The sequence below is a fragment of the Rosa chinensis genome, chromosome 7 (genome assembly GCF_002994745.2).
Source record: "Rosa chinensis cultivar Old Blush chromosome 7, RchiOBHm-V2, whole genome shotgun sequence".
Lineage (NCBI taxonomy): Eukaryota > Viridiplantae > Streptophyta > Magnoliopsida > Rosales > Rosaceae > Rosa > Rosa chinensis.
Window position 1 is genome coordinate 52,662,858 of NC_037094.1, and position 14,324 is coordinate 52,677,181.

General features: G+C 40.3%; 1 protein-coding gene across 1 annotated transcript; it reads left to right on the forward strand.

Annotated features, from left to right (window-relative positions):
• Positions 1-2,730: 2,730 nt before the first annotated feature.
• Positions 2,731-6,080, forward strand: LOC121050669. The gene is made up of 5 exons (XM_040511497.1): positions 2,731-2,855; positions 3,230-4,370; positions 4,782-5,073; positions 5,212-5,475; positions 5,557-6,080. Exons 1-5 carry the CDS (start codon positions 2,731-2,733, stop codon positions 6,078-6,080), a joined length of 2,346 nt encoding a protein of 781 aa, XP_040367431.1.
• Positions 6,081-14,324: the final 8,244 nt, after the last annotated feature.

Consider the following 14,324-nt stretch of genomic DNA (forward strand, 5'->3'; position numbering starts at 1 on the left):
TAAAGGAGAAGCATTCCTTCACCTATAAAAGGAATGCCTCCTCCCACTTAAACACGATTCAACACACTCCATTACACACTTTGTAATGCACTTGGGCCGCAAGGCTCGACACACTAGTATAAGCTTTCAAGTGGACGTAGTCTCCCGCTAAGGCGGGAGGTGAACCACTATACATCTCGTGTCACTCTCTCTCTCTATCTCTTACTTATCGTTAATTAGATCCCCAACGGATCCAAGCATTAACAGGAATAAAGTATGAGTACTAGTGTACAATGTGATAATTAAAGACTATGTCATATATGCTTCCGCTGGAATTTTGAGATTTTGTTTTCTAGTTGTTAGTTCACGATTTTTTTTTTTTTTATCACATCTTGATTATAGAAATTTTAGTTCTATAATTAAGATGTGATTCACACTTTAACTCGAGATTAGAAAATTAGCTCGAGTCAGGGCATGACAGTGTGTGTGTACTAAACCACAAAACCTCTCACTAAGACCTAGGCTCCAACAGACATAGAGGAGGGGATGACACTCAGAAAAACCTAACCCTTTAGTGGAAAATGGGCATTAAAGTGCAAATGATCATTAGTAGAGTGAAGAACACCTTTGATTGACCAATAGTGAGTGATGCTTCCGAGAGATGTTTTCAGGCCTGAAAAGAGGATTCATATGTAGTTATTAGCTATTACTTATTAATGACATGAGAAGGTTTGGTACTAGTATATATAGGTGATGGGCACATACTTTTGCAATTTGATTAGAGCACCACAAAATAGGGCATTGTCTGGTATGGAGAGCTCAGTCTTGTTAGTGTGTGTGTGTAAACACACACACACACACACACACATATATATGTCTTCATTACTTTAGGTGGTTCCTCATCAGACTCTTGTTCAGCAAACATGTCTTCATTATCTTCAAAATTTGGTTCCTTATGTTGCACACTAGACCTTTGTTCAACAATGCCCCCTAATATTCCTTTTTTGTGTGAAGCTTCTTCATGCTCAACATCATCCAACCAATCATCATCATCTACCCCGCACTGGTGGTCATAGTCATCATCTTTTGCTATAGGATTGTAATCATCATCCTCACTATGGTCTGAACCCTCACTCTCTCCTCTAGCTATCCCGTCTTCATCTTCATCTTCATCTTCATGGTCAACATCAATGCCCTCACCACCACCATATGACTGAAGATAATCTAGATGATCAACACCTTGCAGCCTTTGCCCTTCATTGTCTACACCACTACTTGACTGCCCTGCACCACTTGAACCTACTCGTACACTTGTCTGCCCTATATATACTTCTTGAACCTTGCCCTACAACACTTGGACATTGCTTACCACTTTCCTCACCCTTATCAGATGGTATTGTATACTCTAGCAGCTTACGTTTCCCTTTTTCCTTTGGATCAAATCCACAAGCATTGCTAGCTTGGGTAGGCACATGGTCCTCAAGGTCCCGAATCACTACTCTCTTGTTAGGTCTAGCTCTAGGCTCATCAGGTAGCTCTTATATTACAACAGTGCTACCAACTTGACTAAAAAAGAAGTCTTCATAAATGAACAAGTCATCAGCTATATCTTCTGGTCTCTTGTGGTCCAAGTACAGAATTATCAATCTCTAAAAAGGAACAGCAGTACACACAGTGACCACATCCAAATTCGTCACCAACTTAGTCAACTAGTCTCCTTCATCACCAACCCGGTACCAATAATTAATCCTTTGATCTGCCTAACTTGGATTTAGCTGCTTCACCATATTGTCAACTTCAACAAGGGACATCCTATCTTTGTCCACATTGTCATAGTAATCTACCTTCCCTCCAACATAGTTGTTGCTACTTATGAGCCCTCCATGGAATATATTGACTGTAAAATAGTCTGGATGAGCTGCATAGGTCAATGAAAAGCATTAGTTACTTAACCTAACAGTTAATAAAGACTCCACGACCACTACTTTTTGCCTCTTAGAAGAGGTACAACACAAAATAGAAAAGGGACAACTATAAAACTCAACAAGCAGACAACAAGACCACACACAGCCAAACATTTCACATGGGAGACTAAACAATTCTTTCTTTGCTAAGACCACACACAACATTACTAGGAGCCAATATTAAAAGGTAAAATTAGTTCAACAACAACTTGGCCTATAATAAAAGCATATGCACATGGTTTCAACAAACCAACATCTTCACAAACTATATCAAACACTCATTTTCATACTTCACACCTCACACCTCACACCAACCCTCAATCTCAGCTCTAAACATATATCCCCAAACTCAGAAACTCGAAAAGCTAAAAAGCCACAAACTTTTTGCAAAACCTCACAAATCGACCAAACCATAGCAAAACTCTTTAAATCCAGCACCAATCATTCAAATTGAATATTTTGACCAAAAACAGTTACATAGTCATCCACAAACCCTGTAAATTTAAAACTCTCAATTTTTTTTTTTTCAAAAACCCTAGAAACGAAGACCATCAATCCATACACACAAATCGCAGCAAATTGGGCGCAATCAAAACTCACCATAATTAAGGAGCTCATCATTCTTGCCTCCTTCATCTCGATGAACCCAAACATTGATGTCCTTCACCACCATGTCACCACCTCTATTTATCGGGTTCCAACTCGGATCAATTTCGTTCAATATTCTAGCCTAATTTCACTTTCAGGTGTACCGATTTCGAATTTGAACATGATCGAAATTGGAATTATGGGTTTGGGGATTATGGGTTTAAGGATTGTAGGTTTGGGGATTACGGGTTTGGGAGAGCGTCGAGGTTTTCAAATTTTAGGGTTTGAGGGGAATTACGGGTTCTTACTACGTCTCAAACTACCGTAATAGAGGCCAGGGGCAAATTCATCACTTTATAGAATTGGCGTCTTACGTGGCGCTGAGTTGGCAAGTAGAAAAACTGACATGTTAGCAAGCAACTGGATGAAATGGAGGGAATGGATCAGTTGGACTGAAAATTTTGAGTTCAAGGACTTTTGTGATTATATTAGAAAGGCAGAGACTGAAACAAGGACGAAGGCATACTTCAGGGAGTAAATAGAATTTTCCCCTTATTTGAAACAAGGTTGGAATCCAACCTTTTATATAAATATCTAGGAAAATTCTATAATACATACCCGTATGTCACACACATATTTACAAGACAATAAATTTGTTGTTACATTGGTAATGTGAGTTCTATTTTGAGTAATCTTAGTTCTATTAATTTTAATTACACCACCGCGTCCTTTGATGTTAATTTTAGTTCTCATGGTGAAGAGGTCAGAGGTGAGCTTGAATCAAGGCCTAATGCTTTGCTGCAACAGGAGCAAACCTTCTGGAAGCAGCGCACAAAAGTGTTTTGCTTGTCGGATGGGGATATGAATACTAAGTTTTTTCATCAGAGAGCTAGCAATAGAAGAAAGAAGAATCTCATTAAGGGGCTTTATGATGCATTTGGGAGGTGGTGCACTGAGGATGGGGACTTGAAGCAAATCGTGTTGAATTATTTTCGCACACTGTTTACCCGTCCCCCTCCAATATTCGAGCTAAAGGTGGTTAGTGTGTTGCCTCGAGTTATTACAGCAGATATGAATATGCAGCTTACTAGGGAAATTGGGGAGGAGGAGGTGTATGCTGCTCTGAAACAGATGCATCCTTGTAAGTCTCCTGGCCTAGATGGCTTCTCTCCCGATTTTTATCAGCATTTTTGGCATATTGTGGGGAGAGATGTGATAGCTGCGGTGAGGAATTTTATGGGGGATGAGTCTCTTCTCCGCCAACTCAATCATACGTGTGTCACTCTTATTCCCAAAGTAAAAGCTCCTGAGTCTATGTCACAGCTGCGTCCTATTAGTTTGTGTAATGTATTGTATAAAATTGGTTCCAAAGTGCTTGCTAACTGTTTGAAGCCTTTACTCAATGGTATAATAAGTCCATTTCAGAGGGCATTTGTGGCTGGACGTCTCATTTCAGACAACTCTCTTGTTGCTATTGAGATATCACATTTTTTGAAGAATAGGAGGAGTGGTAAAAAAGGATTTGCAGCTCTTAAATTGGACTTAAGCAAAGCTTATGATAGGGTTGAGTGCCCTTTCTTGGAGGCGATTTTGGAGCAATTAGGGTTTTGCCGTGTTTGGATCAGGTGGATTATGGTTTGTGTCTCAACTGTTTCTTATGAGTTTGTTGTTAATGAGGAACCACGTGGGAGAGTGTTACCAGGAAGAGGTTTGAGACAAGGTGACTCTATCTCACCTTATCTCTTTCTCTTATGCACGGAGGTCCGATCCAAGCTGATTTCAAGGGCTGAGGCACAAGAAGATTTACACGGGATCCAAATCTGCAACGCTGCACCATCAGTAAGTCATCTCTTTTTTGCAGATGACTCTTTTATTTTTTTTCAAGGCAGAATTTGAGGAGTGTTTGGAGTTAAGGAGATTTTTTTGAGGTATGAGAAGGCCTCTGGACAATGTATTAATTATAAGAAGAGCTGTGCATCTTTTAGTAAAAATGTCCCAAGATTGCGTCAAGATTGTATTGCAGCTGTGTTGGGAGTCTCTAGAGTGGATAAGCATGACAAATATCTAGGGCTCCCAACAGAATTGAGTTATTCCAAGGCTGAAGCGTTCAGTTTCCTTACTGAGTGTGTGAAGAAAAGAACGCAAGGGTGGCGTGAGAAATTGCTGAGTATTGCAGGAAAGGAAATCCTGATCAAGTCGGTTGCATAGTCCATTCCCAATTATGTGATGAACTGCTTTGAAATTCCAAAGCACTTGTGCAATGAGTTGCAGAGGTTGATGGAAAAATTTTGGTGGGGCGACAAGGGTGATGACAACAAGATTCATTGGGTTTCTTGGGACAAACTATGTGTTCTGAAATTAGAGGGGGGATTAGGGTTTCGGGATATGCATCTTTTCAACTTGTCGTTACTGGCTAAGCAGGGATGGAGGCTAATCCACAGGCCTAAGTCTCTTGTTGCACCACTATTTAAAGCCAAATATCATCCAAACGTTGATTTCATGGATGCGGAGTTACAGTCAGGGGTGTCTTTTACGTGGATAAGTATTTTGGTAGGGAGAGATCTGTTACGCAAGGGACTCAGGTACCAGCAGGTTGGGCGTGGTGACTCGATTAGGGTCGAGAGTGACCCTTAGGTCCCTCTACCTCATAACTTTAAACCATTCTCACTCCTTATGGAAGGTACTGAAGATTGGCTCGTGAATGACTTAATTGATGCCGAATTGCATGAGTGGTTGGAGGATGTGGTTGTTGAAATGTTCTCTGATATGGAAGCAGAAATTATCACAAAAATCCCTATAAGCCTGCGTGCTCTGGATGATAGGCTCGTTTGGCATTTTACTCCGAAGGGAATATTCACGGTGAAGAGTTGTTATCATGTTGCTAGGACAGCTTCCAGTTTACATGGGAATAGTAGGGCATCCTCATCTGCTGGCAACACCAGGGGTAAGTACTAGAAGAGTGTATGGAAGTCCAATGTTCCACCAAAAGTGAGGAGTTTTATTCTGAAGCTTATGCGTGGCATAGTCCCAACACGCCGGAATCTTGTTAAGCATGTTCCATTGGTGGATCTGCAGTGTGTATTCTGTTATAAGCATATGGAGGATGAGTTGCACTTGTTCAAGAACTACAAGGAGGTGGCTCCCTTATGGTTGAGCTGTCCATTGGCATTGCGTTCCCCTGAGCACCCAACTCATTCAATTGATGAATGGATTATGGCCATGATGGATACTCTCAAGCCAAAGCAGAGGGACTTATTCTTTGTACTATCATGGGCTATTTGGAATGATCATAACAATATTATTTGGAAGGCTGGTGGATTTAATTCATGGAGTATGGTCTGTTGGTCTGTTCGTTGGTTGGAGGAGTACCAATCGGTTCACAGTACTGCTCGTACCAAAGTGAGGAGGCCACGGGTTCAGTGGGGGTTCCCACCTAGTGGGAGGCTAAAAATAAATGTTGATGGGGCTTTCCAAAGTGATACAGGTAAGGGAGGCATTGGTGTAGTGGCTCGTGATGAGCTGGGAGTTTGTTTGGCTGCTTTGGCTTGACCCTTTGAACATGTTTCCTCGACCCTGCATATGGGGGTACAGGCACTAAGGGCGGGCCTTCTTATTGCTATACACCAAGGATGGGATGGCATTGAACTAGAGTGTGATTGTTCGGTGCTTGTATAGAGGCAATTACACGTACGGGTGAAGATCTATCAGATGGTGGGTGCATTGTGGAGGATTGTAAGTCCTACTTTATTACTTTCAGTTCTATACAATTGCGTCACATCTATCGTGAAGCAAATGGTGTGGCCAATAGGTTATCACACCTTGCTAGTTTTTCTTATGTTGATGAATATTGGTTAGATGAGAGTCCTGTTATTATTCAAGATGTTCTCTATGAGGATATTAGTAATGCTTCTATTATAACTTGGAGTCCAGGCTTTATGTCCTCTCCGAGGCATTTTATCTCCACTATCAATAATAATATTTACGCTAGGGGAGCTTTCCCCTACCTCCCCTTCAAAAAAAAAAAAATTTGTAATTACACCACCTAAGACATTGTTACAAGTTTTTGAACAAATTCATTTTTGAACAAGTCAATGTTATCATTTTAGTTGAATTATATATAAATAATGTAAATGAATATGGTAACTTTTTTCTCAATGTTGTAATTTTGATTCATGTGTTAAAGGAAAAACATATTGTGTGCCTTCGTCAAAGTGATTGACGGAGAGGGAATCAAGCAATTACCGATTAACATCAATCAGCATGGATTACGAACCAATCAGTAGTTAATGTCATCATTGTAATTGTTCTTTCCATTGTAATTCTCTCCCTATATAAAGGGGTTATGAAATGAAATGAGTAGACCAATTCCAATCTCCATTTACTTTTACACATTATCAGCACACTCAGAGCAAATAGCCAATAGAAAAAATCCTAATTTTCTAGTTTTCTTTCTATCGAAAAGAAACCAAAACCCTAGAAGAAAAAAATTTCTTCCTTTTTCCTGCCGCCACCAACTAAAAAAGAAAAAAAAATTCTTCCTTTTTCCCTCCAAGAGCCAACCTCAACCTGTGGGCATCAACAACAACCGGCAGAACCACCTCGCTGCTGCTCCGCCCAATCCCGCCCGGCTCCTTCGCTGCGCAGATCACTCGCCTCCCCGCACCAAAGCGCACGCACGCCCATCGCTGTCTCCAGCCTAGCCCAGCCCGCCCTCCAGCGTGCCCGACCAGCCTGACAGCAGCCCCGCGCCCTGCTGCAACCCAGCCCCACACCTGCAATCCAGCGCGAGTCTGCACAGTTTCCCCTCACCTGCCATCCAGACCTGCCTACAGCCCTGCACTACATAGCACGCACGACCCAACCCGGACGTGCACCCCTGCCACCGGCTACGACACAGCCACCTCTGCAAGAAAAAAAAGAGAGAGAACTAGAACGAAGAAAGGAAAGAAAAAGGAGAGGAAAGAAAAAGCAAAAAAAAAAAAAAAAAAAAAAAAAGAGAAAGAAAAAGTCAACCGGCCAAAAGAAAAGGCCCGGTCGAAAAAAAAAAAAAAAAAAAAAAAGGGGGAATCCCAGGGCGAAAAAAAAAAAAAAAAAAAAGCAGCAGGCCCAGAAAAGAAAAGAAAAAAAAGAAAAAGTAGGCTTGCAGCCCAAAAAAAAAAAAAAAAAAGGCCCATTGCTGAAAAAGAGAAAGCGGCCCAGTTTTCTCAAGTCCAAAAACATCGCTACGCACGCCTGCATCAACACGCGCGTGTGCTAGAATTGTTTTATCGAAATCAAGTATGTTTTCTTCATTTTATTTTATGATTTTAACAAAGCATGTTTAATTAGATAATTTTATTGTTTATGCTTTTATTATATTTTGTTATTAAGCATGTTTAATTAGATAATTTTGATTGTTTTAAGCATGCCTTATTATTTATGTTTTATATCATTATATTTAAGCATGATTTATAATTATGTTTAAGCATGCTTTATATTTTATTGCTTATGTTTTTATTATGCAATTGTGAGCATGTTTTGTGAATTTTATTTACTCATATATAATTATTCCTAAGCATGCCTTTATATTATGCTATTATTTATATTTTATTTTACGCATGATATATTATTATTATGTGTAGTATATAATTTGTTGTATATTTGTGAAATTTGAGCATGCCATGTAGCTTATTTTTATATGATATATTTAAATGTACTATGATTATTTTTAAATGCAACATATCAATACCGTTTGGCCATGATAATGAAAATTCATGCGCATTATACACTCACTTACTGTGATAAAGTATTTTCACATAGCATCGAAAAAAATGTGACCATTACGAATATTGGTCTTGAAATCTAATTCATACGTTTGGAAAATAATTCACGTGGATGTCTTTATGACTGCGTAATTTATTTCTTTTCTCTTGTTTATGTAGATGGCTGATCCAACTCGACCTGAGTTTGACATTTTGGACTCAGACAGACTTGAGTATCACCGTTGGGTTTCCGATGTAGAAACTGCCTTTGTGGCACGAGACTACACTGCCACCATCAAAACTCCCACTGACCCCAAAGACGATGGACCGTCTGATAAGGTGAAAGCAAATGCCTTAATGTTTTTGAGGCGACACATTGATCCTAGCCTACGCTGGGAATACCTTCAGTTGAAGACACCCAAAGAACTGTGGGATGCCCTTAAGGGACGTTTTGGGAACATTCATGACACCTTGCTCCCAGAACTGACCGTGCAGTGGAATGAAATCCTCTTGCTTGACTACAAAAAGGTCAATGACTTCAACAAGGACATGTTACGCCTAAAAGCACGTCTAAATTTCTGTGGAAAGGAACTCACAGAAGATGATATGATCCAGAAGACTCTTTCCACTTTTCCTACTTCAGCAATTATACTAGCGAACCAGTATAGGCTGGAGTATGATAACAAAAGAATCACAACCTTCAACAAGCTGATCAACCTACTGCAAGTGGCTGAGAGGCATAATGAGGTTCTTTTGAACAACAATGCCAGGCCTGTTGGGACAAAGAAAATTCCTGAAGCTAATTATGGCAAAGTGAAAGGTGGACAGAACCCCAATGCAAAGGGGGTTGGACGTGCTGATCCCTTCCTACGTGACAATAATGCACCACGTGGCAAGGGACATGGGGGTCGTGATATGGGCCGTGGAGGCCCTCCCAATGTATGGCGCAGAGATGGTGGCACTAGTGGTCATGGAACCAAGGTGCAAAGGGCACCTAAGAACCCTTCAGTCAAACAGAATAGAGTTGGCAATGAACCATGCTATAGGTGTGGAGTCATTGGGCATTGGTACAAGAACTGCCAAGCAAGCAACAGAGTAGCAGCCAATTACAAGAGGTATATGGAGTCTAAAGAACAAGAGGCTCACTATATGGAAGAAGGAGGCCATGACCCAGACGTCAACCTCACAATTGCAGACTTTAATGGCAACAAGGAACTTGCTCAGTCAACCGATGCCCCAGATTTTGACTGATCTGCTTTATTTACTTTATTTTCCAAAAACAGTTGTGAAGGCATAATGCCTCATTCTTAATTAGACTATTACTTGGTCTTAAAGTTTATTTCAATAATGGTTTGATGAATTAGAACAAGACCTTGATTTGATTATCGTTGGCTTATTAATAAATTTTGAATTTTATTCTGAAGCACTGAATTTAGTCAAATTTATTTACTATACACATATTTACATGGTTCGAAATTGCAATATAAAGATGTAAAGCAATACATCTAGAGAAAAAATTATTATTAGAATGAAAAGATTATCATTCTACTAAAATAGAATTACTCTAAAGAATCTGAGATATATTTAAAGTCAAAGACGCTCTGTATGCACTAAGAGCTAATCGAACCTTGTTAATGTTTCAAAGCAATTTGTGCCAACTGTTATCATGTAAAAATACACCATGAGAATGGAACTGAATACCTTGATATTACATCTAATGACTGTGGAAGGAAACACATCTTAGAGAACCTTATGAGTCAATCTAGTGGACTGTACCTCACTACGATTCGGATCATTGAATCCTATACTGTCACCAACAATGAAATGTGGGACACTGACTCATACAGGCTTTTGCATGACCGCCTATGGCATCGAGGTCGTGACATGATGATCCGTATTTTTCAAGAACTCACACGGACATCCCTTCTTTCGAGTGAAAAATGTGAGAAAAATCCGCCATACTGCAAGGTGTGGGTTCTAGTATTGCTCAAATGCAGTCATTGCGTTCTGCCCAGAAGCACTACCTCCCTCCCATTATGCCTCATTGACTATTTCAAAGGTACATCACTCGTTTTGCAAAGCCTGCTCTTTAGCAAAAACAGGATCGAGACCTTCCTATGCTAAAGATACAAAATAAAACATTCCATTCTTACAAAGGATACAAAGAGTTGTCTGTGGACCTATCCATCCAGAATGCGGACCATTCAAGTACTTTATGGTTCTGGTGGATGCTTCGACAATCTGGTCACATGTCGTTTTATTGTCCACAAGAAATGCTGCAATACTCCTAGCAGAGATTATACGTTTGAGGGCTCACCACCCTGATCACCCTATCAAGTCTATAAGGCTTGATAATGCTGGAGAGTTTACATCAAAAGCATTTGATGATTATTGCATATCTATTTGGATCGATGTAGAGCATCTTGTACCCCATGTGCATACACAAAATGGTCTCGCAGAAGCCACCATCAAAAGGCTACAGATGGTGGCTAGGGCATTGGTTATGCGCACCAACCTGCCTATATCTGCATGGGGTTATGCAATATTGCACGCAGCTTTACTTATTCGTTTAAGACCCACAGCTAGCCAACCATTTTATGCGTACCGGTTGGTAACTGGATATGAGCCTGACACTTCACACTTACGCATATTTGGTTGAGCAGTATATGTGCCTATTGCGCCCCCACAGCGCACCAAAATGGGTCCTCAGAGACGATTAAGTATTTATGTTGGATACGAATCCCCAACAATTATCCACTATTTGGAACCCTTGACAGGCGATCTCTCTACCGCTAGATTTGCGGATTGTCACTTTGATGAGACAGTCTTCCCGTCGTTAGGGGGAGATAGGAAAAAGGATTTTCCAAGGGAACGACAGGAATTGTCATGGTTTGTCCCCACTCTGTCTCATCTTGATCCCCGCACTTTATAAAGTGAAAGTGAAGTGAAAAGAATAATCGATCTTCAGAACGTAGCAGATTCGATGCCTGATGCGTTTACTGATATCGTAAAAGTGACGAGATCACAAATACCAGCTGCAAATGTGCCTGCAAGGTTAGAAGTCCCCAACAAGGGGCACGGTGCCGCAGATAGAGGCACTGCAACCGCACTTAGTGGAGGTGTGGTTGAGGCCATGGCTCCCCAAGGAAGAGGGGGAGGTCACTTGGTTCGATTGACACTCACCCAAGGAAGAAGAGGGTGAGTAAGGCACAAACCAATCATCAATGTATAGAATCCCTCTCATGAGATTGTCTCTGATTATAGTTATGTCCATGAATCAATACTGGAGGACGCTCCGATGTTTGAAATGATTCCAGAGAACAAAGAAATCTCAAAGGATTACGAGAGTACGTATGAGTTGATAGAAAGATCTTCCATACACATTGATGATATATACTGTTGCTCAAGGAATCATAGAGCACGATGATATCGAACCACGCTCTATTGAAAAATGTCAACAAAGAGCAGATTGGCCTAAATGGAAAGAATCAATCCAGGTAGAATTAGATTCTCTGACAAAGAGACAGGTATTTGGTCAGGTAGTGCTAACCCCACCTAGTGTAAAGCCTGTAGGACATAAATGAGTCTTTGTCAGAAAGCGTAATGAGAAGAATGAAGTCCTGAGGTACAAGGCTCGCCTTGTGGCGCAAGGTTTCTCACAACACCCTGGAATTGACTACGAGGAGACATACTCTCCCGTAATGGACGTTATAACGTTCCGCTACTTAGTTAGCTTAGTAATTTCCGAAGGACTGGAAATGCAGCTCATGGATGTGGTTACTGCATATCTCTATGGGGATCTAGATTCAGAGATATATATGAAAAGTGCCTAATGGCCTTACATTACCCAAGTCAAGTGACTCTAAACCACAGAGTGCGTTTGCAATTAAGTTGAAACGCTCACTTTACGGATTGAAACAATCCAGACGGATGTGGTATACCCATCTAAGTGACTACTTGATTGGGAAGGGATATCAGAACGATGAATTATGCCCCTGCGTATTCATAAAGAAAACAAGTTCCGGATTTGCAAATTGTAGTAGTATATGTCATAACTAGTACTCTTGATGAAATAAGAGAAACCGCGAGTTACTTGAAATCCGAATTTGAGATGAAGGATCTTGGGAAAACTCGATTCTATCTAGGTCTTGAACTAGAACACCGAGTTTGTGGAATATTAATCCACCAGTCTGCATATGTCCAAAAGTCAGGCAATATAACATGGACAAAGCACATCCTGCTAGCACTCCCATGATCGGTCGAAGTTTGGATGCAAGGAAAGATCCATTTCGTCCAAAGGAAGATGACGAACAAGTGTTGGGAGCTGAAATTCCCTATCTAAGTGCAATAGGCACATTATTGTACTTAGTCCAATTTACTCGACCAGACATTGCATTCTCAGTGAACTTGTTAGCTAGATTTAGCTCAGCGCCAACGCAGAGTCACTGGAATGGTATCAAGAACATTTTCGATACCTAAAAGGAACCATTGACTTGGGACTGTTCTTTCCCTACAGAGAGACAAGAGGGACCGCAGATGGAACTGCAATCCCTAAAGGAAATGTTGATGGCGAAAACGCCACTCACTACACTAAAACGCCAAATGACGTTTTGGTCGGTTTTGCTGATGCTGGATACGTATCTGACCCACATATCGGTCCCAAACTGGTTATGTATTTACCAATGGGAACACAGCGATATCTTAGAGATCAACCAAGCAAACCTTTGTGGCTACCTTCTCGAACCACTCAGAGATCATTGTTCTACATGAGGCGGTTCTTGAGTGTGTATGGTTAAGAACTATCATTGCACATATTCGAGGGACTAGTGGTTTGAGTTCTACCACTGAAGAGCCTACTTGCATTTACGAACACAATACAGCTTGCATCGAACAAATGAAGCTAGGTTATATTAAGGGTGATAACACAAAACACATATCGCCAAAGTTGTCCTACAATCAGCAACAACAGACTCTCCTCAATATTCAAATGAATCAAGTAAGGTCTGAGGAGAATGTGGCAGATTTGTTCACCAAATCATTGCCTAAGGACACATTTGAGAAACATGTGAAAAGCATAGGAATGCGAAGACTTTCCAAGCTCCCTAGATTAATGTAAGTATCAGAGGGAGGTGTAGACGTCAGGGGGAGTCTAACACACACATGTCATACTCAAATGTAAAAGGTGCGTTGTGCTCTTTTCCTTCGACCAAGGTGTATTTTTGTCCCACAGGGTTTTTATTGTTACTTGGCAAGGTTTTTAGTGAGGCAACAACTCATGCACCATTTCGTCTTTGACTTGGCACAAGGGGGAGTGCTAAAGGAAAAACATATTGTGTGCCTTCGTCAAAGTGATTGACGGAGAGGGAATCAAGCAATTATCGATTAACATCAATCAGCATCGATTACGAACCAATCAGTAGTTAATGTCATCATTGTAATTGTTCTTTCCATTGTAATTCTCTCCCTATATAAAGGGGTTATGAAATGAAATGAGTAGACCAATTCCAATCTCCATTTACTTTTACATCATGTAAATTATAATTTTTGTTCAATAGATATAAAATGAATATAGGAAAAATTTCACAAATGGTCACTCAACTATGACTCATTCGACACTTTGGTCACTGAAGTTTCAAATATATCACTTTGGTCACTCAACTATTACACTGTCAATCACTTAAGTCACTTTGTTAATTTTTTTCATTAAAAAAATTTATAAAAAATACTCTTTGGATGACTTAAGTGATTGACAGTGTAATAGTTGAGTGACCAAAGTGATATATTTGAAACGTCAGTGACCAAAGTGTCGAATGAGTCATAATTGAGTGACCATTTGTGGAATTATCTCATGAATATATGATAAACATCACGGTACTATAGCTTGTCCCGATTATCTATTTCTTTTTCCTTTACAGTTGATTGTAGCTTAATCCATTCTTCTCCTATAATTAACTGAAAGAGGACGATTGCCACTATTTCAAAGCTAGAAAGAAATTGCCTGATAACAGAGTGTAATGTCAATGGCGAATGCTTGATCAAAATTAGAGACGAG

Coding starts and splice junctions, on each gene's coding strand:
- LOC121050669 (XM_040511497.1), top strand. CDS start 2,731: ATGGGTTTGGGGATTATGGGTTTAAGGATTGTAGGTTTGGGGATTACG. Junction 2,856..3,229: donor TTACTACGTCTCAAACTACC/GTAATAGAGGCC, acceptor GAGTAATCTTAG/TTCTATTAATTTTAATTACA. Junction 5,074..5,211: donor GGTGTCTTTTACGTGGATAA/GTATTTTGGTAG, acceptor TCCTTATGGAAG/GTACTGAAGATTGGCTCGTG.